At 41.3% G+C, this 25947-nt stretch overlaps 1 protein-coding gene across 4 annotated transcripts in view; it reads left to right on the plus strand.

Moving 5' to 3' along the window:
- The window catches only part of HDAC1 (histone deacetylase 1), a 40012-nt gene that overhangs the window by 2009 nt on the left and 12056 nt on the right, over positions 1-25947 (plus strand). For all 4 annotated transcript variants that reach the window (XM_067725281.1, XM_067725280.1, XM_067725283.1 and 1 more), the window contains exons 2-3: positions 4698-4810; positions 19997-20114. In XM_067725281.1, the coding sequence (XP_067581382.1) occupies positions 4698-4810; positions 19997-20114 (231 nt within the window). The remainder of the gene's footprint in view (positions 1-4697; positions 4811-19996; positions 20115-25947) is intronic.

Here is a 25947-nt window from a genome sequence, read left to right on the forward strand (position 1 = left end):
AGCCCCGGGTTTTGTTTTTTGAAGAAATATTTGTTGAGATGTCTGGGGGATATCCAAGTAGAGGTGTCCAGTAGGCAGTTGGCCATTCAGGTCTGCAGTTTAGAAGACAAACAAGAAGATAGAGATTTTTGGTGATTGTCAGAATACATACATACAGGTGATAATTTTATTTATAGGAGAGGATGCAGTCACCCTCGCATCCCATGTAAGAAGTTGTATAGGGTGAAAAGAGAAGAGGGTCCAGGGCGGAATTCTAAGGAAGTGGACTGAGAAAAAGTCTAGTGTTCTTCATGCTCTGCACTCTCTTGCCATAGCATTTGTCACTGTGTATTGGAATTGCCCATTTACTTGTTCATACTTCTTAAAGACAGTAAGGTCCTTAGGGAAAGGGATCATGTTTTGTCTACCTTTGTATGCTCAGTCCCCAAAACAGTGCCTAGCTCATAGTAGGCACATATTTTCTCAAGAAATACTTGTTGATTAAATGAATAAAGATACAAAGGGAATGACCAGAGATGTAAGTGAACCAAAAAGTGTTGGGTTACAGTAGCCAAAAGAGGGAGGGAGTGGCCAAGTGTTGGCAACAGCTGTTTCCTGTGCAGGGTTTGGAACTGAAGCTGAATTGCAGTAGATTGAAGAATGAATGGATGGGTTAAGAGGAGACATTAGGTTGAACTTTTTTTATTTTTATATATTATTTTTGGCAGCGCTGCGCAGCATGCGGGATCTTAGTTCCCTGACCAGGGATCGAACCCGTGCCCCCTGCAGTGGAAGCACAGAGTCCTAACCATTGGACTGCCAGAGAAGTCCCTAGGCCGATCTTTTAAAGGAAGCTTGTTGGGACAGAGAGAGAGGGTTGTTGATAAAGGGGAGATGTAGTGGCTGAGAGTTGAGTATTTGCAAATTCTTAAGGAAAATAGCCAGATATTGGAGAGAGGGGCTAGTAATGATGGAGATTCCTGAGAAGAGACCAGGTGAGATGGAAACCAGAGCACAGGTAGGGACACTAGTCTTGCAAGGGGAAGTTCCTCCGGGACAGAGAGGTTAAGTGGCAAGGAAAAGTTCAGAGATAGGTAAGTTTGAAGGGGAAATGATGGGGAGAAAGTGGAGGGAGTTTTCAAGATGAGGTAAGAGAATATTCCTTTTCCTGAGAGTGGGGGAGGGCAGTTGGTAGAGTAGGAATCTTGAAGAGAGATAGCTGTTATGAAAGAGGGAGCCAGGAAAAAAAATTGGAAGGATTGCTGGACAGTGGTGAGGGCCCATTTGAGGCTGGCGCCTGACTCTGTAGCCTTATCAGTTTGCACAGTTTTGTGATCTCTACACTCTCAGTTTAAAAAGAGAAAAAGTGAAAAGACATCAGTCTTTAGAGAAGGGAGATTTCTTACTTTTTGAGAAACTACTTGTGAGTTTTGCAGTGAGGTCACTAGTTTGGGGCTCAGATTTGTCTCTACCACTCAGAAGCTTTGAAGTATTGGGCAAGTCATTTTACCTTACCGGGCCTCAGGTCACTCCCCTATAAAGCTGAGAAACTATAAGAACAGTGCAAAAAGCTCTTTTTAAAAAAGTTTTAAAAAGTTTAAAAAAGCTGGATTGGTTCCACGACCCCAGTGCAAATATCAAAAGGATGCTCAAATTCCTTACATAAAATTGCATAGTATAGTAGGCCTTCCTTAGCCAGGGTTAGTGGATGGGGATGGCCAATTCTATATAAAAAGCATTATTTCTTTCTTTTTTTTTTTTTTTTTGCGGTAAGTGGGCCTCTCACTGTTGTGGCCTCTCCTGTTGCGGAGCACAGGCTCCGGACGCACAGGCTCAGCGGCCATGGCTCATGGGCCTAGCCGCTCCATGGCATGTGGGATCTTCCTGGACGGGGGCAGGAACCCATGTACGCTGCATTTGCAGACGGACTCTTAACCACTGTGCCACCAGCGAAGCCCAAAAAGCATTATTTCTTTTTAAAGTCTCTCAGCAACCTGATTAAAAACTGTTAAGGAAAATGGTATCTTTGGGCCCCACCCTCAGGTACTCCCTTAGCTTTCTACATAAGTTATCTTAGTTCCCCAGGTCTAAACCTTGGCTGGATTCTGGGTTGATAGGCCAGAGATATGGGTAAGCAGGAAGCCAGTTATATCACATAGTAATGACCTTGTGACTCCTGACTGCCCACAAATTGGGTCTGCATCTGGATGTCTCTGCCAATGCCTTGAGAACATGTTCTACCCCCCCCCCACCGCCCCCCATGGCTGATAAGGTTGTCTGAGGAGCCCTGGGAACAAACTCTTCTGCCTGCCTTCCCTGCTACTGCGTCTCAAAGTCTGTGCCTGTATGGGACAATGGTCCCTCTTGAATGCCACTACATGCTGTGCTCTGGCTTGTGGCTCTGGTTGAGAGCACAGGCCTCACTAAGATTAAGAGAAGAGGATGGAAGGACATTAGGTGAAAACTAAGGAAATCTAAATAAAGTATGGACTTTTAGTTAATGATAATGTATCAATATTGCTTCATTAATTGTAACAAATACTTTTTATTTTACTAATGTAAAATGTTAGTAGTGGGGAAATAGTAGTGTAGTATCTAAGAATTCTGTACTTCTTTGCAATTTTTCTGTAAATCTAAAATTGTTCTAAAAAATAAAGTTTATTTAAAAAGAGAGAGAAGAGGATGAGATCCTAAATATCCAACTGTTTAGAAGCTTCCCATTATCCCAGGCCATGTCTGTGCCAAAGAGAACTGGAGTGGCTTGGATGCTGTTGGTGGCATTCCCCACAGTGCATTGCTCCCTGGAATGAAGCCTGTTTCTGGCACTACCAAATCAATGATTAAGAGGTTGGGGCCTTTTTTTCACTGGTGCTGAAAGATCTGCCTCATCCTGATGGACTTCCAAGGAGAGAACTTTGGGTGTGCAATTCACGTGATTTTGAAATATTGTTCCAGGAACTTTCTACCAAGTAGACTCACAGAGCCCTTTAGATGAAGTGCGAACTGAAGTAGGTACCTGGGAAACCCAATGCAGTTTTTAGCATTCCGGATTCGGAGTTAGAAGGGTTGACTCCCAGATCATTCATTAGCTGTGTGATCTTGAGCAGGCACATAACTTCTCTGAGTCTCACCTCAGTTCCTTGAATCTTTATTGAGCCTCTATGATGTACAGGGCATATTTGTCCTTGCCTTCAAGGAGCTAGTCTTGTAGACATAAAATAGATATGTAAATAATTTAGATACAAAACAAAATTACATGCCATATATAATTGCATGCAGAGGAAAAGACCATTTATTCTGAACAAGACTATGGTTGGAGCTTGCTTTGTAGTATGAGGATCATCAGAGAAGGAATGACATTCCAGGTCAGAGGGACAGTCTGAACAAAGGATACTTTGGTGTGAAGATGAATGCCATGTTCAGGAAGCTGGTAATAATCTAGTGCATTTATAGCAGAGATTGGCAAACTTTCTGTAAAGGGCCAGATAGTAAATATTTTAGGCTTTGTGTACCATATGGGTGGGTCTCTGTAGTAACTATTTAACTACTCAACTCTGCCATTATAATGTGAAAGTAGTCATAGATAATATATAAACTAATGGGCATCGTTGTGTGCCATAACATCTTATTTACAAAAAACAGGCAGCTAGGGCTTCCCTGGTGGCGCAGCGGTTGAGAGTCCCCCTGCCGATGCAGGGGACACGGGTTCGTGCCCCGGTCCGGGAAGACTCACATGACTCACATGCCGCGGAGTGGCTGGGCCTGTGAGCCATGGCCGCTGAGCCTGCGCGTCAGGGAGTTGCAAGGGGAGAGGCCACAGCAGTGAAAGGACTGCATACCGCAAAAAAAAAAGAGAGAGAGAGAGAGAGGGGGAGGGAGGGAGAGAGGGGGAGGGAGGGGGAGAGAGAGAGAGAGAGAGAGAGAGAGAGAGTGAGTGTGCTGGGGCAAGGTGGTGGTGGTAGGAAGTTGGAAAAGTAGATTAAGAAACTCCTTTAATGCCAGGATACTGAAGTTGTTCTTTATTCTTTATCCTGTAGGGGATGGGGAACCATTAAGGATTTTTGAGTAGGCGAGTGATGTTATCAAAGCTGTATATTAGGAAAATAACTGGTAACAGTGTGGCAGATAGTTTGAATTGAAGGCAGAGGGACCAATTAGAAGGTTATTGCTATAGATGAATCAAGAGATGGTGAATTTAGTCTTCTTATATATAAACTGGGAATAATACTCCCTGTCCTAACTATTTTACAGGGTTTTTGTGAGAATCCAGTAGGAAAATGAATGCGAATGTACGTTGACACCATAAAGTGTCATGATGTGCAAGAGGTGAACTGTGACTTACAGTAATTCTAAGTAGTGATGGTTATTTTTCTGTTGTGGGAATGAATTCCTTGGAGATACAGTGAGGTGAGTCACCTCACTCGCTGCTGTTCCCCAGTAGATTTGGAATGACCTCCTCACACTATCCTAGTGCCTGTAGGCTCCAGGGGAAAAAACTGGGCTAGACAGACATCCTTAAATGCTCATCTCACCAAGGTCCCCTGCTTTTTGTTTGTTTTTTCTTTTGGAGTTACCCTTCCTTGAGGTGGGAGAGAATCTTGGAGTCTAGGATGAACCAGAAAGAGAGTTTGCCTAGAAATTTGTTGTAAATATTCATGGGTTCTCCTGGAAGTGTATGTCTAACTGTGTCACTGAAACTGTCACTCTTTCTTCTTCAGGGGATGTTGGAAATTACTATTATGGACAAGGCCACCCAATGAAGCCTCACCGAATCCGCATGACTCACAATTTGCTCCTTAACTATGGTCTTTACCGAAAGATGGAAATCTATGTGAGTTACTGGGAGCGTCACCCCTCCCTAACCTCGTCAGCTCTGGTTCCCCATATGTCACTCATTATCTCATTTTTTCAACTACTCATTTATCAAATGTGTTGAGTGACTGTTACATGGCAGACACTGTAAATGATAGAGATTCTCTGTTTTTAAGGAGCTCACTCTAATGCTGGTGACTAACATGTACACAAATAAATTGTACAGTGTGTAAGTGCAACAATGAAACAATGTATAAGATGCAGAGATAATAAGGTGTGAAGGTGGAAGGGAGCCTTGGAATGTTCTCTAGAGGTGATATCTGAGCAGTGTTTTAAAGATTGAATAGAATTTAGCCTGGAGTTCAGGAGGGGACTGGCATTCTAGGCTGAGGAAAGAACATACACAAAAAGGCAGAGAGGTAAGAACAATATGGTGTGTTTGGGGAAAATATAAGTAGTTCAGTGTGCAGGTATTGTAGTATAAAGTTCACAGGTGTGAGAGAGGGGAGCTAGAGCTGGAGAGGTCAGCAACGATTGGATGTACTAAGCAACTCTGTGGCGCCAGGGTCAAAAAATCCAATGGCTGGAGAAAAAAAAAAAAAAGAGTGATTGGAACTGTGTTGAACTAGATGCCAAGTCTCTAGTTACTAGACAGTATGGACTGTCTAACATCTTGACTCAGCTCCATCTGATGACTTTTGCCCCATCTATCAGTTTTTAAAGAGAAGCCAGAACTCTAGATTATTATGTAAAATCTCCCAGGTTTAAAATATTGGCCCAAGTTTGTTTGTTTGTTTTAAATGTGTGCAAACAAAAGCACATGAGCACATCTGTGGACCAAATTTGGTCCAGAGGTTCCCAATCTGAACCTCTTCTGGAAGCTGTGAAGAGCAAGTGAAGTATTTTATTTATTTATTATTATTTATTTAATTTATTTATTTTTGGCTGTGTTGGGTCGTCGTTGCTGCGCACGGGCTTTCTCTAGTTGCGGTGAGCGGGGGCTACTCTTCGTCGTGGGGCGCAGGCTTCTCATTGCAGTGGCTTCTGTTGTTGCAGAGCATAGGCTCTAGGCACGTGGGCTTCAGTAGTTGTGGCACGTGGGCTTCAGTAGTTGTGGCGCACGGACTCAGTAGTTGTGGCGCACGGGCATAGTTGCTCTGCGGCATGTGGAATCTTCCCGGACCAGGGCTCGAACCCGTGTCCCCTGCATTGGCAGGCGGATTCTTAACTACTGCACCACCTGGGAAGCCCCCTATGTTGTCTTACAGTTAGAGCATAAGAGTCTTGTTAAAAGTCTGTGCTGACAGCTTAAGTAACCTAGCAACAGCAGTATCCTTCCTCACCATTCCAGAGACTGAAAGGAGATAAGTCTCTGTCCCAGATGGCTGTGTCATGTCTCTAGAGCCACTGGAGGAGGCAGCTGGGGAAGCAAGGAAGGAAGGTAGATAGAGGAGCAGACGGATCTTGGGACTAGAGAGCATTTTCAGGTGTGAAGGGCATCTGGGAATGAAAAACATAAAAGGTAGCAGAGGTTTCCAGGAACTCTAGGGAGCAGACTAGCATTTAGATAAAGAGACGTTACCTGAATGTGGAATAGTAAGCATCAAGGCCTTATGGCGCTTCCTGTTGCACACCTACACCATGCTGACCTGGCCTCAGCTTGCCTCCTTTCCTGCCACTCCCCTCCTCAGAACCTCTCCAAGTCAGCCAGATCAGATTCTGCCTCTTTCCACCCCATCCTGATTGGGAGCATTATTTACTCTGTCCAGTTATATCTTACTCATTTTCAAGTGTTACCTTAAGCACTCTCTTTTTCATTTAACAGATTTTTGTTGAGTACTTGTCATACCCCAGGGACTATATCAACCTCCATGAGTGATATTGAGGTATTAAGAAATGGATCCTGGGCTTCCCTGGTGGCGCAGTGGTTAAGAATCCGCCTGCCAGTGCAGGGGACACGGGTTCAAGCCCTGGTCTGGGAAGATCCCATATGCCACAACTACTGAGCCTGTGCTCTAGAGCCCATAAGCCACAACTACTGAAGCTCATGTGCCTAGAGCCTGTGCTCCACAACAAGAGAAGCCACTGCAATGAGAAGCCCGTGCAACCGCAATGTAAAGTAGTCTCCCCAGCCCCCCTCCCTCCAAGGGGCAAAGAAACAAAGACCAAAGGCAGCCAAAAATAAATAATAAATTAATAAATTAAAAAAAAAAAAAAAAAAGAAATGGATCCTGGAACGTCTCTGGCGGTCCACTGGTTAAGACTCCAGGCTTCCAATGCAAGAGACAAGGGTTCTATCCCTGGTCGGGGAACTAAGATCCCACGTGTCGCACGGCACGGCCAAGAAAAAAAAAAAAAAAAAAAAATATATATATATATATTTATATTTATATATATTTTTGAAATTTATTTATGGCTGTGTTGGGTCTTCGTTGCTGTGCGTGAGCTTTCTCTAGTTGCGGCGAGCAGGGGCAACTCTTCGTTGTGGTGTGCGGGCTTCTCATTGCAGTGGCTTCTCTTATTGTGGAGCACGGGCTCTAGGCACGCGGGCTTCAGTAGTTGCAGCATGCAGGCCCTAGGGCATGCGGGCTTCAGTAGTTGTGGCGTGTGGGCTCTAGGGTATGTGGCCCTCAGTAGTTGTGGTGCACGGGCTCAGTAGTTGTGGCTCAGAGGCTCTAGAGTGCAGACTCAGTAGTTTTGGCACATGGGCTTAGTTGCTCCACAGCATGTGGTATCTTCGTGGACCGGGGCTTGAGCCCATGTCCCCTGCATTGGCAGGCAGGTTCTTAACCACTGCACCACTAGGGAAGTCCCCCAAGAAAATATTAAAAAAAAAAAAAATTGATCCTATCTTTAAGTGAGAAGAAAAATTAACTAACATTTATTGGTGATTGCTAGGTACCAAGCCAGAGCTACTTGTTATTTCCTTAATGTTTACAGCAACCCTAATTTGGATCACTTTCCATTGTCCTCACCCCACACTCTATTTTTTATTAAAGAGGAAAACTCGTCCTAGAAGCTTCCTAACAGATTTCCCCTTAAATCTCCTTGGGTCATTTGCTGTCCTTAGACCATTCACCAGCAATTTGATTCTTGGGGCTGGGTACACGCAACCAAATTGAGATCTCTTAACAAGAAAGAAGGGAAAGACTGGTTCTTTGGGAAGCAACCAACAGTAGCTATCATAGGAGATAATAGAGATTATTGGAGATTACTTCATCTGTGTGGTATGCTTATTGTAAACTTCTAAAGCAAAACCCTAGTATAATCTCTTTCTGAAATCTCTAGACCTCGTTCTCTTTCATGTGATCTTTTTCCTTCTCTGGCTCTATCTCTTTATTGAGTATGAATCGTTAGTCCTCTTCCCCTCAGCAGTATTTCTTTGCATTCATCCCTTCTTTCTTCTCCTTTCTCTGGGCTATGATTCTAGCATCCCTTTCCCAAAGCACAAAGAGCCATTTATTTTAGTGTCTGTCCTGAAATTAATAGCTTTTTTTTTTTTTTTTTGCGGTACGCCGGCCTCTCACCGTTGTGGCCTTTCCCGTTGCAGAGCACAGGCTCCGGACGCGCAGGCTCAGCGGCCATGGCTCACGGGCCCAGCTGCTCCGCGGCATGTGGGATCTCCCCGGACCGGGGCACGAACCCATGTCCCCTGCATCGGCAGGTGGACTCTCAACCACTGCGCCACCAGGGAAGCCCAATTAATGGCTTTTGAGAGTCAGTCTTGAAAGAAGTTCCCTAGACTGCTCATAGAAGTTTCTGTACCTGAAGGAGACACGTTGAAGTTTTTTTCACACAATTTCACCCTCTTTGGTTCCTTCTCCAATTCTGTCTCTACACGTCTAATTAATCTGTCCCAGAATCTAAATCTTCACTTTTCATCCAGGCATCTTCCTATTTACATAATAAAAATCCTGCTCTCTTCCTTGCCTTGGATGCTAATTTTGTATAGTCCCAGTCTTCTTATTCATTGTCTTCTGTTCTTTTTTTAATGTTTTTATAAAATATTGAATAGATATGAAAGAATTTTTATAAAATATATGTAGGGTATAAAGAATCACATTATTATTTTATAAATTTATTTATTTTATTTATTTATTTTTGGCTGCATTGGGTCTTCGCTGCTGCACGCAGGCCCTCTCTAGTTGCGACAAGCGGGGGCCACTCTTCATTGTGGTACACGGGCCTCTCATCGCAGCAGCCTCTCCCGTTGCGGAGCACGGGCTCCAGGCGCACGGGCTTCAGCAGTTGTGGCACGCGGGCTTCAGTAGTTGTGGCGCACGGGCCTAGCTACTCCGCGGCCTGTGGGATCTTCCCGGACCAGGGCTCGAACCCGCGTCCCCTGCATTGGCAGGCGGACTCCCAACCACTGCGCCACCAGGGAAGCCCCACATTATTATTAATACCACCTAGTTTAAGAAAAGGAGTATTTCCATGACTGCTAAAGCTCCTGTATGCCCTTCCCTGATCCTGTCTTCTTCCCAGAGTTAACCTCTGCCGTGAACTTGGGATTTATTATTTGCTCGCTTGTCTTTATAAATTTACCATTATGTAGTCTTTTTTTTCTTTTTAAAATATTTATTTATTTATCTTATTTGGCTGTGCTGCGTCTTAGTTGCATTACTCAGGGTCTTTAGTTGCGGCATGTGGGATTTGGTAATACGGGATCTAGTTCCCTGACCAGGGATCAAACCTGGGCCCCCTGCATTGGAAGTGTGGGGTCCTAACTGCTGGACCACCAGGGAAGTCCCTACCCGTATGTATTCTTAAATAGTACATGTTTTACATGTTTGAATGTTACATAAGTGGAGCCATACAGTATTTATTATGTGACTTGCCTTTTTTGCTCAACATGTTCCTAAGAGTCATTCATGTTGATACATGTAGCTGTGTTTATTTTCACTGTATTTCATTGAAAGAGTATACTACAAGTTGTCTATTTATTATTATTGGTGGGCATTTGGTTTGTTTCTAGTTTTGAGCTGCTACAAACACTGCTGCTGTGAACATTCTTGAGCATGTTTCTTGGATGCATATATGCTACAGTTTCAGAAGGGGAGGTACTAGGAGTAGAATTGCTGGGTCAGGACATTGGTACACAGTCACCCTTATTAAATAATGCCAAAATGGTTTCCAGTTGCCACCAGTGTAGAAGAATTACAGTTGCTCCAAGTCCTTGCCAACACTTGATTTTGTTATATTTAAATTTTTTTGCCAGTTTATGTTTCGCTTGTTACTGGTGAGGTTGAGGATCTTTTTACAGGTTTCCCTTTTGAAGTTCCTATTCAAGCCTTCTGCCCATTTTTCTTTTTGATTGTCTGGTTATTGTTTTGTTTCTCTTTTAATTGGACCTTGGATACACAGAATTGGGTTAATCATTATCCTTGGTTTATAAGCATCTAAAGAAGGTTCATGCTTGGTCTTCTTTTTAAAAATGTTATTTTATTGTTTATTCATTCATTTTACTTAAATATTTTAATAATGCTGTGAACTTCATATTCCTACAACCCAATCACTCTTCTAAATTTCGTGTTTATCATTCTCTTGCTTATCATATTTTTATGTTTATCATGTCTGTACGTGCCTAAACAAGTTATAGTATTTATTTACTTGTGTTTGAATTCTTTAAAAAAGGTGTCATGCTACGTGTAGTCGTTGGGGACTTGCTTATCTCTCACAATATTATAACTACTAAAATCCATCCACCTTGTTGCATGTAGCTATAATTCTTTAATTTTTCTCTGCTGAATAATATTTCATGATGTCAGTATACTGCAATTTATCCATTCTCCTGTGGTCTTAATTTGTATCTAGGTTTTCAATGTTAGGACCAGTGTTACTATGAATATTCTTGTACATGTCTGTTAGTGCATATAGGCAAAATTTTCTTATGGCTCTTTCTCTGGGAGTGGAATTGCTGGACTGTAGAATATGTGCATATTAAATGCCAAGTTGGTTTTCAGTGTGGTTGAATGAACTGGCAATATATAAGAGATACCGTGATTCACATCCTCTCCTACACTTAGAATCAGACTTTAAATTTTACTAATCAAATGGGTGTAAAAAAAACAATATGTAATTATGGTCTCGATTTGCATTTTGCTAGTGACCAGTGAAACTGAGCATCTGTTTATATGTTTATTAGCCATTTGTATGTCCTCTGCTGTGAAATGTATTTTCATGTCTTTTGCCCATTTTCCTCTTGGGTTGTTTGACTTTCTTTTTCTTAACAATTTGTAGTAGTTCTTTATATATTCTGGTATATATAGTTCATTGTCAGTATATTGCTGTAAGTATTTTCTACTTTGGTTTTGTTTTTTCAATCTAATGTATCTTTAATGAACAGAGATTGTTAATTTTTAAAAAAAAATTATTCGTTTATTTATTTTTGACTGTGTTGGGTCTTCGTTGCTGCGCGGGCTTTCTCTGGTTGTGGAGAGGGGGTTACCCTTCGTTATGGTGTGCAAGCTTCTCATTGAGGTTGCTACTCTTGTTGCAGAGCTCGGGCTCTAGGCCCGTGGGCTTCAGTGGTTGTGGCACGTGGGCTCAGTAGTTGTGGCTCACGGGCTCTAGAGTGTGGGCTTGGTAGTTGTGGTGCACAGGCCTAGTTGCTCTGCGGCATGTGGGATCTTCCTGGAGCAGGGCTCGAACCTGTGTCCCCTGCATTGGCAGGCAGATTCTTAATCACTGCGCCATCAGGGAAGTCCCGAGATTCTTAATTTTAACATAGTCATATTTGTTGTTTCTTTTATAAGTGCTTTTTATGTCTTAATAAATCCTTCCCAACCCTTAAAGTATGATCCTATATTAATCTTTTAAAATCTTTATAGGTTTCCCTTTCACATATAGATATGTACTGTATTTGGAATTGATTTTGTAATATGGTTTGTTATGTATCTCTTTTTTTTGGCTGCACTGCACAGCATGCGGGATCTTAGTTCCTCGACCAGGAGTGCCACCTGCAGTGAAAGCATGGAGTCCTAACCACTGGACTGCCAGGGAGTTCCCTAAAATGATTTGACGGAGGGAATCCACTGAAACTTTTCCCCCCATATTGTCCCAGCTGATTGGTTGAAAAGTCTGTTTTCTCCCCGCTAAGTGCCACCACTTTTGTATCTGAAATGTCCGTATTTATTCATTTATTCCACAAATACTTATTAAGCACCTACTTAGTGCCAGGTACTATGTTTGAGTCTGTTTCTGGGCTCTCTGTTCTCTTGACTTGGTCTCTTTATTGCCCTATATGCCATTGCCACAGTGGCTTAATTATAATAGCTTTTTATGAAGTCTTGGTATCTAGTATTAAGTCCTCCCACTTTTTTGTTCTTTAAAAGAAAAAAAAGTGACTTGTTCCTTGCGCTTTGTACTTTTGTATAAATTTTAGAATTAACTCATCAAGTGCTACAAATAAATCTACTAGGATTTTTGTTGAAATTTCAATGACTCTGTGCCTCAGCTTAGGGAAAATGGGAAAATTGATATCTTGAGAATATTAAGTCTTTGAATCCATGAACATGGTATATCTCCATTTATTTAGGTCTTTAATTAATTAATTTGCACCGGGTCTTAGTTGGAGCACGTGGCCTCCTTAGTTGTGGCATGTGAACTCTCAGTTGTGGCATGCATGTGGGATCTAGTTCCCTGACCAGGGATTGAACCCAGGCCCCCTGCACTGGGAGCGCGGAGCCTTATCCACTGTGTCACGAGGGAAGTCCCTATTTAGTTCTTTTTAAATGTCTCACATAAAGATTTCCTTTAGCTTCTTTATTATGAAATATAACACATGCACAGAAAAGTACATAAAACAAATATGCAGTTTAACAAATGGATATAAAGTAAACATACATGTAAACACAAACTAGTTCAAGAAATAGAACATTGCCAGTACCTCAGAAACCTACATATGTCCCTTCCTGATCACAGCCTCTTCTCTTCCCCCAGAGGTAACTAGAATCCTGACTTTTCTGTTAATGCTTCCTTGCTCTTCATCATAATTTAATTACCTAATTACCCGTCCCTAAATAATATAGTTTAATTTTGCTGAACTTGATATAAATGGAATTATACAATATACATTTTTGTATGTAGCTGTAGCTTATTCATATTAATTGCTGTGTACTATTTAATTGTAGAATATACTATATTTATCCATTCCACTGTTGATGGGCAGTTGAGATTTTGGCTATCAATATAAAGTTTTGTAATTTTCTCTATAAAGCTGATGTACATCTTTTATTAGATTTTTTCCAAGTACTTCATTTCTTTAATGCTGTCATAAATTGTATCTTCTGAATTTTTTATTTTTTAATTGCTTACTGGTGTATAGAAATTCAGTGCTGTTCTTTTTTATTTAAACTTATATCCAAGGTCCCTGAGGATCTGATTCTGCTATTAGTTGTTTCTATGGGCTCTTACCTCTGGTGCTTTGTTTCCTTGTGTGTTTTGTGGTTTTTGATTGTGAGGTCATATTTCCTGGAACTTTGTGGCCTGGGATAAAGATGGGTTCTTAGGGTGAGATTTGCGTTTACTTTGTAAAAGAGGCAGCTTTTGAGGTGGGCTTTGTCCTTCAGAGATTTAGGATAAGGATGAATTTCAAATAGTAGGAAGGCTTGATTACAGTCACTGTGGTGGGAAGCTCTGTAGGTCTTGTTGCAGAAGAGTTGTTTGTCTGGAGTATAATATTATGAAAGAGAGTAGGGGGAGAATTAGATTGGAAAAGGAACCTTGCAAAGTTCCTTGATTACTATGTTAGTCTTTAGAATCTTTTCTTTTGTCCTGAATGTTCTAGAGGAGGGCATTGACTTTTTCAAAGATTTCTGTGACACCGTTATGGAAGATGGATTGGAACAGGGTAAGGCTGGATATAAATGGAACCAATTAGGAAACCAAAAAATAATCCAAATGAGAGTTAATTTATTATGACAACAGATTTTTATTGAGTACTTACTAAGTGCTGGGCATCTGTGCACAAGCCGCGCGGGATCTCAGTTCCCCATCCAGGGATTGAACCTGGGCCATGGCAGTAAAAACCCAGAATCCTAACCACTAAGCCACCAGTGAACTCCCCTGTGCTATTTTCTTAGAATAAAGATAGACCTGCTCCTGGCCTCCCGGAGTAGAGCAAGCAAGCACAATTTCTGTGCAGTTTGAATGACAAGAGAAGTACAGGGTTCTCAGGGGAGCACTTCAGAGAGTTACTTAACTGAGACTCTGGGGGTCAAGGACAGCTTTCTGGGGAAATTAACTTTTCAGTTGCAACTTAAAGATTGAATAGAGGGTGTGAAGAGAACTGTATTCTAGGCCGTAGTATATGCAAAGGCCTAAAGATGGGAGAGGATTCCCTTAGAGAATTGCTAGTAAAATTGTGATCAGTAGATTGGTACAATTAATTCATGAGATAAATTCAACCCCTCAAACATTTTTGTTTAACCCATAAAGTATTTTTTTAATTTAATTTTATTTCTTTATACAGCAGGTTCTTATAGGTTATTCACTTTATACACATTAGCGTATATATGTCAATCCCAATCTCCCAATTCATCCCACCACCACCACTCCCCCGTGCCACTTTCCCACCTTGGTGTCCATACATTTGTTCTCTACATCTGTGTCTCTATTTCTGCCCTGCAAACCAGTTCATCTGTACCATTTTTCTAGGTTCCACATATATGCGTCAATATACGATACTTGTTTTTCTTTCTGACTTATTTCACTCTGTATGACAGTCTCTGGATCCATCCACGTCTCTACAAATGACCCAATTTCATTCCTTTTTATGGCTGAGTAATACTCCGTTGTATATATGTACCACATCTTCTTTATCCATTCGTCTGTCGATGGGCATTTAGGTTGCTTCCATGACCTGGCTATTGCAAATAGTTCTGCAATGAACATTGGGGTGCATGTGTTTTTTTGAATTATGGTTTTCTCTGGGTATATGCCCAGGAATGGGATCGCTGGGCCATCTGGTAATTCTGGTAATTCTAGAAATCTAGAATTCTAGAAATCTGGTAATTCTATTTTTAGTTTTTTAAAGAACCTCCATACTGTTCTCCATAGTGGCTGTATCAATTTACATTCCCACCAACAGTGCAAGAGGGTTCCCTTTTCTCCACACCCTCTCCAGCATTTGTTGTTTGTAGATTTTCTGATGATGCCCATTCTAACCGGTGCGAGGTGATACCTCATTGTAGTTTTTATTTGCATTTCTCTAATAATTAGTGATGTTGAGCAGCTTTTCATGTGCTTCTTCTCTCTTCTTTGGGGAAGTGTCTATTTAGGTCTTCTGCCCATTTTTGGATTGAGTTGTTTGTTTTTTTAATATTGAGCTGCATGCGCTGTTTATATATTTTGGAGATTAATCCTTTGTCCTTTGATTTGTTTGCAAATATTTTCTCCCAGTCTGAGGGTTGTCGTTTTTTTTTGTTTTTTTGCGGTAGGCAGGCCTCTCACTGTTGTGGCCTCTTGCGTTGTGGAGCACAGGCTCCAGACGCGCAGGCTCAGTGGCCATGGCTCACGGGCTTAGCCGCTCCACAGCATGTGGGATTTTCCCGGACCGGGGCACGAACCCGTGTCCCCTGCATCGGCAGGTGGACTCTCAACCTCTGTGCCACCAGGGAAGCCCCCTGAGGGTTGTCTTTTCGTCTTGTTTATAGTTTCCTTTGCTGTGCAAAAGCTTTTAAGTTTCATTAGGTCCCATTTGTTTATTTTTGTTTTTATTTCCATTTCTCTAGGAGGTGGGTCAAAAAAGATCTCACCGTGATTTATGTCAAAGAGTGTTCTTCCTATGTTTTCCTCTAAGAGTTTTATAGTGTCCAGTCTTACATTTAGGTCTCTAATCCATTTTGAGTTTATTTTTGCGTATGGTGTTAGGGAGTGTTCTAGTTTCATTCTTTTACATGTAGCTGTCCAGTTTTCCCAGCACCACTTATTGAAGAGACTCTCTTTTCTCCATTGTATATCCTTGCCTCCTTTGTTATACATTAGTTGACCATAGGTGCGTGGGTTTATCTCTGGGCTTTCTATCCTTTTCCATTGATCTATATTTCTGTTCTTGTGCCAGTACCATATTGTCTTGATTACTGTAGCTTTTTTTAAAATTTATTTATTTTTGGCTGCGTTGGGTCTTCGTTGCTGTGCGTGGGCTTTCTCTAGTTGTGGCGAGCGGGGGCTATTCTTCGTTTCAGTGCGCAGGCTTCTCATTGCAGTGGCTTCTCTTGTTGCGGAACACGGGCTCCAGGCACGTGGGCTTAGTAGTTGTGGCTCATGGGCTCTAGAGCGCAAGCTCAGTAGTTGGGGCACACGGGCTTAGTTGCTCCGCGGCATGTGGAATCTTCCCAGACCAGGGCTTGAACCGTGTCCCCTGCATTGGCAGGTGGATTCTTAACCACTGCGCCACCAGGGAAGCCCCGATTACTGTAGCTTTGCAATATAGTCTAAAGTCAGGGAGTCTGATTCCTCCAGCTCCGTTTTTTTCCCTCAAGACTGCTTTGGCTATTCGGAGTCTTTTGTGGCTCCATACACATTTTAAGATTTTATGTTCTAGTTCTGTAAAAAATGCCACTGGTAATTTGATAGGGATTGCATTGAATCTGCAGGTTGCTTTGGGTAGTATAGTCATCTTCACAATATTGATTCTTCCAATCCAAGAACATGGTATATCTCTCCATCTGTTTGTGTCATCTTTGATTTCTTTCATCAATGTCTTAACAGTTTTCTGCGTACAGGTCTTTTGTCTCCCTAGGTAGGTTTATTCCTAGGTATTTTATTCTTTTTGTTGCAGTGGTAAATGGGAGTGGTTCCTTAATTTCTCTTTCAGATTTTTCATCATTAGTGCATAGGAATGCAAGAGATTTCTGTGCATTAGTTTTGTATCCTGCAGCTTTGCCAAATTCATTGATTAGCTCGAGTAGTTTTCTGGTGGCATGTTTAGGATTCTCTATGTATAGTATCACGTCTTCTGCAAACAGTGACAGTTTTACTTCTTCTTTTCCAATTTGTATTCCTTTTATTTCTATTTCTTCTCTGATTGCCGTGGCTAGGACTTCCAAAACTATGTTGAATAATAGTGGCGAGAGTGGACATCCTTGTCCTTTTCCTGATCTTAGAGGAAATGCTTTCAGTTTTTCACGATTGAGAATGATGTTTACTGTGGGTTTGTCGTATATGGCCTTTTTTATGTTGAGGTAGGTTCCCTCTATGCCCACTTTCTGGAGAGTTTTTGTCATAAATTGGTGTTGAAATTTGTCGAAAGCTTTTTCTGCATCTATTGAGGTGATCATATGGTTTTTCTTCTTCAGTTTGTTAATGTGGTGCATCACATTGGTTAATTGGCATACATTGAAGAATCCTTGCATCCCTGGGATAAATCCCACTTGATCATGGTGTATGATCCTTTTAATCTGTTGTTGGATTCTGTTTGCTAGTATTTTGTTTAGGATTTTTGCATCTATTTTCAACAGTGATATTGGTCTGTAATTTTCTTTTTTTGTACTATCTTTGTCTGGTTTTGGTATCAGGGTAATGGTGGCCTCATAGAATGAGTTTGGGAGTGTTCCTTCCTCTGCAATTTTTTGGAAGAGTTTGAGAAGGATGGGTGTTAGCTCTTCTCTAAATGTTTGACAGAATTCACCTGTGAAGCCATCTGGTCCTGGACTTTTGTTTGTTGGAAGACATTTTTTTTTTTTTAATCAGAGTTTCAATTTCATTACTTGTGATTGGTCTGTTCATATTTTCTGTTTCTTCCTGGTTCAGTCTTGGAAGGTTATACCTTTCTAAGAATTTGTCTGTTTCTTCCAAGTTGTCCATTTTATTGTCATAGAGTTGCTTGTAGTACTGTCTTAGGTTGCTTTGTATTTCTGCAGTGTCTGTTGTAACTTTTCCTTTTTTATTTCTAATTTTATTGATATGAGTTCTCTCCCTCTTTTTCTTGATGAGTCTGGCTAATGGTCTATCAATTTTGCTTATCTTCTGAAATAACCAGCTTTTAGTTTTATTGATCTTTGCTATTGTTTTCTTTGTTTCTATTTCATTTATTTCTGCTCTGATCTTTATGATTTCTTTCCTTCTGCTAACTGGGTTTTGTTTGTTCTTCTTTCTCTAGTCCTTTTAGGTGTAAGGTTAGATTTTTTATTTGAGATGTTTGCTATCTCTTGAGGTAGGATTGTATTGCTATAAACTTCCCTCTTAGAACTGCTTTTGCTGCATCCCATAGGTTTTGGATCATTGTATTTTCATTGTCATTTGTTTCTAGGTATTTTTTGATTTCCTCTTTGATTTCTTCAGTGATCTCTTGGTATTTAGTAATGTATTGTTTAGCCTCCGTCTGTTTTTGTTTTTTATGTTTTATTCCCTTAATTGATTTCTAATCTCATAGCGTTGTGGTCAGAAAAGATGCTTGATATGGTCTCAATTTTCTTACATTTACTGAGACTCGATTTGTGACCCAAGATGTGATCAGTCCTGGAGAATGTTCCGTGTGCACTTGAGAAGAAAGTGTAATTTGCTGTTTTTGGATGCAGTATCCTATAAATATCAATTAAATCTATCTGGTCTATTGTGTCATTTAAAGCTCTTGTTTCCTTATTAATTTTCTGTTTGGATGATCTGTCCATTGGTGTAAGTGAGGTGTTAAAGTCCCCCACTATTATTGTGTTATTGTCGATTTCCTTTTATAGCTGTTAGCAGTTGCCTTTTGTATTGAGGTGCTCCTATGTTGGGTGCATATATATTTATAATTGTTATATCTTCTTGGATTGATCCCTTGATCATTATGTAGTGTCCTTCCTTGTCTCTTGTAACATTCTTTATTTTAAAATCTATTTTATCTGATATGAGTATTGCTCCTCCAGCTGTCTTTTTTTATTATTAATTTATTCATTTTAATTTATTTATTTTTGGTTGCCTTGGGTATTCATTGCTGCACATGGGCTTTCTCTAGTGGCAAGCGGGGGCCACCCTTCGTTTTGGTGCCCAGGCTTCTCATTGCGGTGGCTTCTCTTGTTACAGAGCACAGGCTCCAGGCTCACAGGCTTCAGTGGTTGTGGCACGTGGGCTCAGCAGCTGTGGCTCATGGGCTCTAAGCGCAGGCTCAGTAGTGGTGCACGGGCTTAGTTGCTCTGCAGCACGTAGAATCCTCCCGGACCAGGGCTCAAACCTGTGTCCCCAGCATTGGCAGACGGATTCTTAACCACTGCACCACCAGGGAAGCCTTCTATGGGTGTTTTTTAATAAAACAGTATCAGTCTTTCAATTTCAGTATTTCTCGTTATATTAAGTGAGGCTTAAATGAGAGTCAAATAGTCCCTGGAGCCAGACCTTTCTTATTCTGGCTTACTAGCCATGTAACCTTGGGCAAATTATGTTTAACCCCTCTCTGCTGTAGTTTCCTTACTGCAAAGTGAAGATAATAATAGTATGGACTTTAAAAGGTTGTGCCTAAAACAGTGACTGGCACAGAGTAAATAATTAATGTTAGCTGTATTGAAAATGCTTTATAAACTATAAAAGTATTGGTTATTAGAAAAGAAGAGGGTTGTCTTTGAAGGAGACCCACCTTTAAGGCAGGAGAGGAAGAGAATTTTTAAAAAGAGGACAGGCTGAATCAGAATGTTGGGATAACCTGGAAATTACTATGTCAAGGAAGTTATTATGGGGAGGATGTGATCAGAATTGTTGGTGTGATGATGATTCATAAAGGATTTCCCATCTATTTCAGTTATTACTAGTCACCCCTTCTTCTTGAACTCTTAGAGCCATTTGGCCCATAATTATATATTGTTATATTGAATATTAAAAAGAAAGTGATTTGTAAAACAATTTACAAAGAGATTTAACAGTCTCATCCAATTCTCACCTCTTCCCTGTGAAGTAGATGTTGTTATCCCTATTTGGTAAATGAGGAAATTGAGGCTCAAGAGATAGAATTGCCACCATAATTAAATACTTAAAACAATTTTTTTAAATTAAAAAATGGAAAAAAAGAAAAAAAATATAGACTTGCCTAGGCAATAGAGCTTGAGATGCCATCTAGGTCTTGAGATATGGAATCTCTTTTGATAATCTTATTTGCTTAACTAGATTGTGAGTTTCTTGAGGACTGAATCTAATCAGTCATTTTTTATTCTGTACAGCACCTAGCTCAGTGCTGAGTGAAGACTGGCAGTAGTCAAGAATAACATGCTCTTTTCTCCCCTCTGCCCTCTAGCGCCCTCACAAAGCCAATGCTGAGGAGATGACCAAGTACCACAGTGATGACTACATTAAATTCTTGCGCTCCATCCGCCCAGATAACATGTCTGAGTACAGCAAGCAGATGCAGAGATGTAAGTCCATTCTGTTCCCTCCCTACTGTCAAGCCCCCAGTTGGATCTCCCTTCAAGTTGGAGAGACTCACCCTACCTTCCCTTGTATCCCCCATTCAGCTGACACCTGATTTTCCCTGCTTCCTGAGGGTACCAAAGTGTTTCTTTTGTCTCAAGACTGGTTTTCTTTGTTTCCTGATTGTAAGAAATAGATTGAACTTTGTCCAGTTAGGTTCACAACATTATCCCCGCCCCACCAAACTGTAATTGTTGTAATGGAAAAAGCACTGACCTGGGTTGGGGAGACAGGTGATATAGGTCCCGGCACTGACTCTTAACTGACTGGGGCAAGTCACTTCCCCTCAGATTTTTCTTTTGTAAAATGGACTGGATGTCATCCCATGCAACTGTAACTGCTCTCACTATGTGAGTATTAGTTAAGAACTTAGCAGCCACTTAGACTCTAGGTGATGTAATCTTTGAGTTAAGGTGATTCTGCCCCTGCCCCTTGGGACTTGAAACTCAGAACAGGTCACATCTCAGAAGCCACGCTCAGCTTATAGGAATTATGGGGATTGTTTTAGCTGTGTGGAAAAATTATGTTCAAATTTGAGAAGAAACTGTCATCCCTGATTTCTCACTTGTGTTATTTTAGAAATTATCCCTTAGCACCTAAGATCTCATAATAAAACAATGTAACAGTATTGTCTAGAAGAAGTTTTGAATAGTTTATGACAGCTTATTTTGAAATACCAGGAAATCTATGGCACTTTTTTGTTGCTACTGGCCACAAGGTAGTCTGATTCCCAAGGCAGAAATTTATTTGTTACAATAATTGTGCACTGGTAATGATTAGAGAACCACAGGGACCTTTTATGAAGCATTAAGCTTCTTTGCCACGCACAACTCCAGGAGCTGCTGCCCCATCTAAGTGAGGTACTTACTGTCTGAATTGACAGGGTCTTATTTCCTTCTCAGGTGAGACAGATTCATTCCTTTGCTTTAGATGGCTTTAGGGCCGTTCCATAACTTATTTAGGCTAGCGATAAGGCTCTACTCTCAGTAGAGAGGGCTCTCATTAGAGAAGCAGCTTCGTATTAAAGCAAGAGAATGAGCTTTGATGTCTTGGTTTGAATCCCATAGCTCTGCCACTTAGCTCTGTGTTCTTGAGTATGTCCCCTAGCCTTTCTGAGCCTTGTTTTACCTTCTTTAAAAGGAAGACAGTAGTGCCTGTTTCATAATGGAGTTTGGGGGGATGAGTAAGATACTGTATTTATTTATTTATTTTAAAAATATTTATTTATTTATTTTTGGCTGTGTTTGGTCTTCGTTGCTGCATGAGGGCTTTCTCTAGTTGTGGTGAGCGGGGGCTACTCTTCGTTGTGGTGTACAGGCTTCTCGTGGTGGTGGCTTCTCTTATTGCCGAGCACAGGCTCTAGTAGTGTGGGCTTCAGTAGTTGTGGCATGCGGGCTTAGTAGTTGTGGCTCGCGGGCTATAGAGCGCAGGCTTGCAGGCTCAGTAGTTGTGGTGCATGGGCTTAGTTGCTCCACGGCATGTGGGGTCTTCCTGGACCAGGGCTCGAACCTGTGTCCTGTGCATTGGCAGGTGGATTCTTAACTACTGCGCCACCAGGGAAGCCCAAGATAATGTATTTAAAGCAGTGAATAGTAGCTTTTGCTGTTACAACTTATTGCTTTTATTTTCAAATCTATCAAGACAAACGACATATTAGGCCCTCAGGAGTGCTCAGGTTTGGTTCTGGCTCCCAGTTTGCTCCAGTTTTCCTGAAACCAGCATTCTAAAGTTGTGCATTGAAAAATGAGGTCTGAGATTTTTTTGTCATTGAAGGTGGGGGTAAAAAGGATGAGGCTCTCTACACATTCAATGCAATCCCTATCAAACTACCAATGGCATTTTTCACAGAACTAGAACAAAAAATTGCACACTTTGTATGGAAACACAAAAGACCCTGAATAGCCAAAGCAATTTTGAGAAAGAAAAACGGAGCTGGAGGAATCAGGCTCCTGGACTTCAGACTATACTACAAAGCTACAGTAATCAAGACAGTATGGTACTGGCACAAAGACAGAAATATAGATGAATGGAACAGGATAGAAAGCCCAGAGATAAACCTACACACATATGGTCACCTTTTTTTTTTTTTTGGCGGTACGCGGGCCTCTCACTGTTGCGGCCTCTCCTGTTGCGGAGCACAGGCTCCGGACACGCAGGTTCAGCGGCTATGGCTCATGGGCCAAGCCGCTCCGCGGCATGTGGGATATTCCCGGACTGGGGCACGAACCTGCGTCCCCTGAATCGACAGGCAGACTCTCAACCACTGCGCCACCAGGGAAGCCCGGTCACCTTATTTTTTTATAAAGGAGGCAAGAATATACAATGGAGAAAAGACAGCCTCTTCATTAAGTGGTGCTGGGGAAACTGGACAGCTACATGTAAAAGAATGAAATTAGAACCATACACAGAAATAAATTCAAAATGGATTAAAGACCTAAATGTAAGGCCAGACACTATAAAACTCTTAGAAGAAAACATAGGCAGAACACTCTATGACATAAATCACAGCAAGATCCTTTTTGACCCACCTCCTAGAGAAATGGAAGTAAAAACAAAAATAAACAAATGGGACCTAATGAAACTTAAAAGCTTTTGCACAGCAAAGGAAACTATAAACAAGACGAGAAGACAACCCTCAGAATGGGAGAAAATACTTACAAATGAAGCAACTGACAAAGGATTAATCTCCAAAATTTACAAGCAGCTCAATATCAAAAAAACAAACAACCCAATCCAAAAATGGGCAGAAGACCTAAATAGACATTTCTCCAAAGAAGATATACATATTGCCAACAAACGCATGAAAGGATGCTCAACATCACTAATCATTAGAGAAATGCAAATCAGAACTACAATGAGGTATCACCTCACACCAGTCAGAATGGCCACCATCAAAAAATCTACAAACAATAAATGCTGGAGAGGGTGTGGAGAAAAGGGAACCCTCTTGCACTGTTGGTGGGAATGTAAATTGATACAACCACTGTGGAGAACGGTATAGAGGTTCCTTCAAAAACTAAAAATAGAACTACCATACAACCCAGCAATCCCACTACTGGGCATATACCCTGAGAAAACCATAATTCAAAAAGAGTCATGTACCACAAAGTTCACTGCAGCCCTTTTTACAATAGCCAGGACATGGAAGCAACCTAAGTGTCCATCGACAAAGAAGATGTGGCACATATAAACAATGGAATATTACTCAGCCATAAAAAGAAACGAAACTGAGTTATTTGTAGTGTGGTGGGTGGACCTAGAGTCTGTCATACAGAGTGAAGTAAGTTAGAAAGAGAAAAACAAATACCGTATGCTAACACATATATATGGAATCTAAAAAAAAAAAATGGTTCTGAAGAATCTGGGGGCAGGACAGGAATAAAGAAGCAGACATAGAGAATGGACTTGAGGACTTTGGGGAGGGGTAAGGGTAAGCTGGGATGAAGTGGGAGAGTGGCATTGACATATATACACTACCAAATGTAAAATAGATAGCTAGTGTGAAGCAGCTGCATAGCACAGGGAGATCAGCTCAGTGCTTGGTGACCGCCTAGAGGGGTGGGATACGGAGGATGGAGGGAGACGCAAGAGGGAGGAGATATGGGGATACATGTATGTGTATAGCTCATTCACTTTGCTATAAAGCAGAAACTAACACAACATTGTAAAGCAAGTACACTCCTGTAAAGATGTTAAAAAAAAGAAAAGATGAGGCTCTCTTGATAAATCTTTAGCCAGACACATCAAGAAAAAGAGGGAAAGGACTCAAATCAATAACATTAGAAATGAAAAAGGAGAAGTTACAGCAGACACCACAGAAATACAAAGCATCGTAAGAGACTACTACAAGCAGCTCTGTGCCAATAAAATGGACAACCTGGAAGAAATGGACAAATTCTTAGAAAGGTATAACCTTCCAAAACTGAACCAGGAAAAAATAGAAAATATGAACAGACCAATCACAAGTAATAAAATTGAAACTGTGATTTAAAATCTTCCAACAGGAGCTTCCCTGGTGGTACAGTGGTTAAGAATCTGCCTGCCAATGCAGGGGACACAGGTTCGAGCCCTGGTCTGGGAAGATCTCACATGGCGCGGAGCAATGAAGCCCGTGCACCACAACTGCTGAAGCCCACGCGCCTAGAGCCCATGCTCCTCAACAAGAGAAGCCACTGCAATGAGAAGCCTGCGCACCATAACAAAGAACAGCCCCTGCTCGCCGCAACTAGAGAAAGCCTACATGCAGCAACGAAGACCCAACGCAGCCAAAAATAAATGAGAAAAAAACCCACAAAAGAACCACATATTAAAAAATATATGTATATTCCAACAAACAAAAGTCCACGACCAGATGGCTTCACAGGTGAATTCTGTCAAACATTTAGAGAAGAGCTAACACCCATCCTTCTCAAACTCTTCCAAAAAACTGCAGAGAAAGGAGCACTCTCAAACTCATTCTATGAAGCCACTATCACCCTGATAACAAAACCAGATAAAGATGTCACAAAAAAAGAAAACTACAGGCCAATATCACTGTTGAATATAGATGCAAAATCCTCAACAAAATGCTAGCAAACAGAATCCAACAGCACATGAAAAGAATCATACATCATGATCAAGTGGGATTTATCCCAGGGATGCAAGGATTCTTCAATATACGCAAATCAATTAATGTGATATACCATATTAACAAACTGAAGAAGAAAACACCATATGATCATCTCAATAGATGCAGAAAAAGCCTTTGACAAAATTCAACACCCGTTTATGATAAAAACTCTCCAGAAAGTGGGCATAGAGGGAACCTACGTCAACATAATAAAGGCCATATACGGGGCTTCCCTGGTGGCGCAGTGGTTGAGAGTCCGCCTGCCGATGCGGGGGACGCGGGTTCGTGCCCCGGTCTGGGAGGGCCCCGCATGCCGCGGAGCGGCTGGGCCCGTGGGCCGTGGCCGCTGGGCCTGCGCGTCCAGAGCCTGTGCTCCGCGACGGGAGGGGCCACGGCAGTGGGAGGCCCGCGTACCGAAAAAATAAAAAATAAAGGCTATATACGACAAACCCACAGCAAACATCATTCTCAATCGTGAAAAACTGAAAGCATTTCCTCTAAGATCAGGAAAAGGACAAGGATGTCCACTCTCGCCACTATTATTCAACATAGTTTTGGAAGTCCTAGCCACGGCAATCAGAGAAGAAATAGAAATAAAAGGAATACAAATTGGAAAAGAAGAAGTAAAACTGTCACTGTTTGCAGATGACGTGATACTATACATAGAGAATCCTAAACATGCCACCAGAAAACTACTAGAGCTAATAAATGAATTTGGCAAAGTTGCAGGATACAAAATTAATGCGCAGAAATTTCTTGCATTCCTATGCACTAATGATGAAAAATCTGAAAGAGAAATTAAGGAACCACTCCCATTTACCACTGCGACAAAAAGAATAAAATACCTAGGAATAAACCTACCTAGGGAGACAAAAGACCTGTACGCAGAAAACTGTAAGATACTGATGAAAGAAATCAAAGATGACACAAACAGATGGTGAGATATACCATGTTCTTGGATTGGAAGAATCAATATTGTGAAGATAACCATACTACCCAAAGCAACCTGCAGATTCAATGCAATCCCTATCAAATTACCAGTGGCATTTTTTACAGAACTAGAACATAAAATCTTAAAATGTGTATGGAGCCACAAAAGACCCTGAATAGCCAAAGCAGTCTTGAGGGAAAAAAACGGAGCTGGAGGAATCAGACTCCCTGACTTCAGA

The sequence above is a fragment of the Pseudorca crassidens genome, chromosome 2 (genome assembly GCF_039906515.1).
Source record: "Pseudorca crassidens isolate mPseCra1 chromosome 2, mPseCra1.hap1, whole genome shotgun sequence".
In the NCBI taxonomy this organism is placed as follows: Eukaryota; Metazoa; Chordata; class Mammalia; order Artiodactyla; family Delphinidae; genus Pseudorca; species Pseudorca crassidens.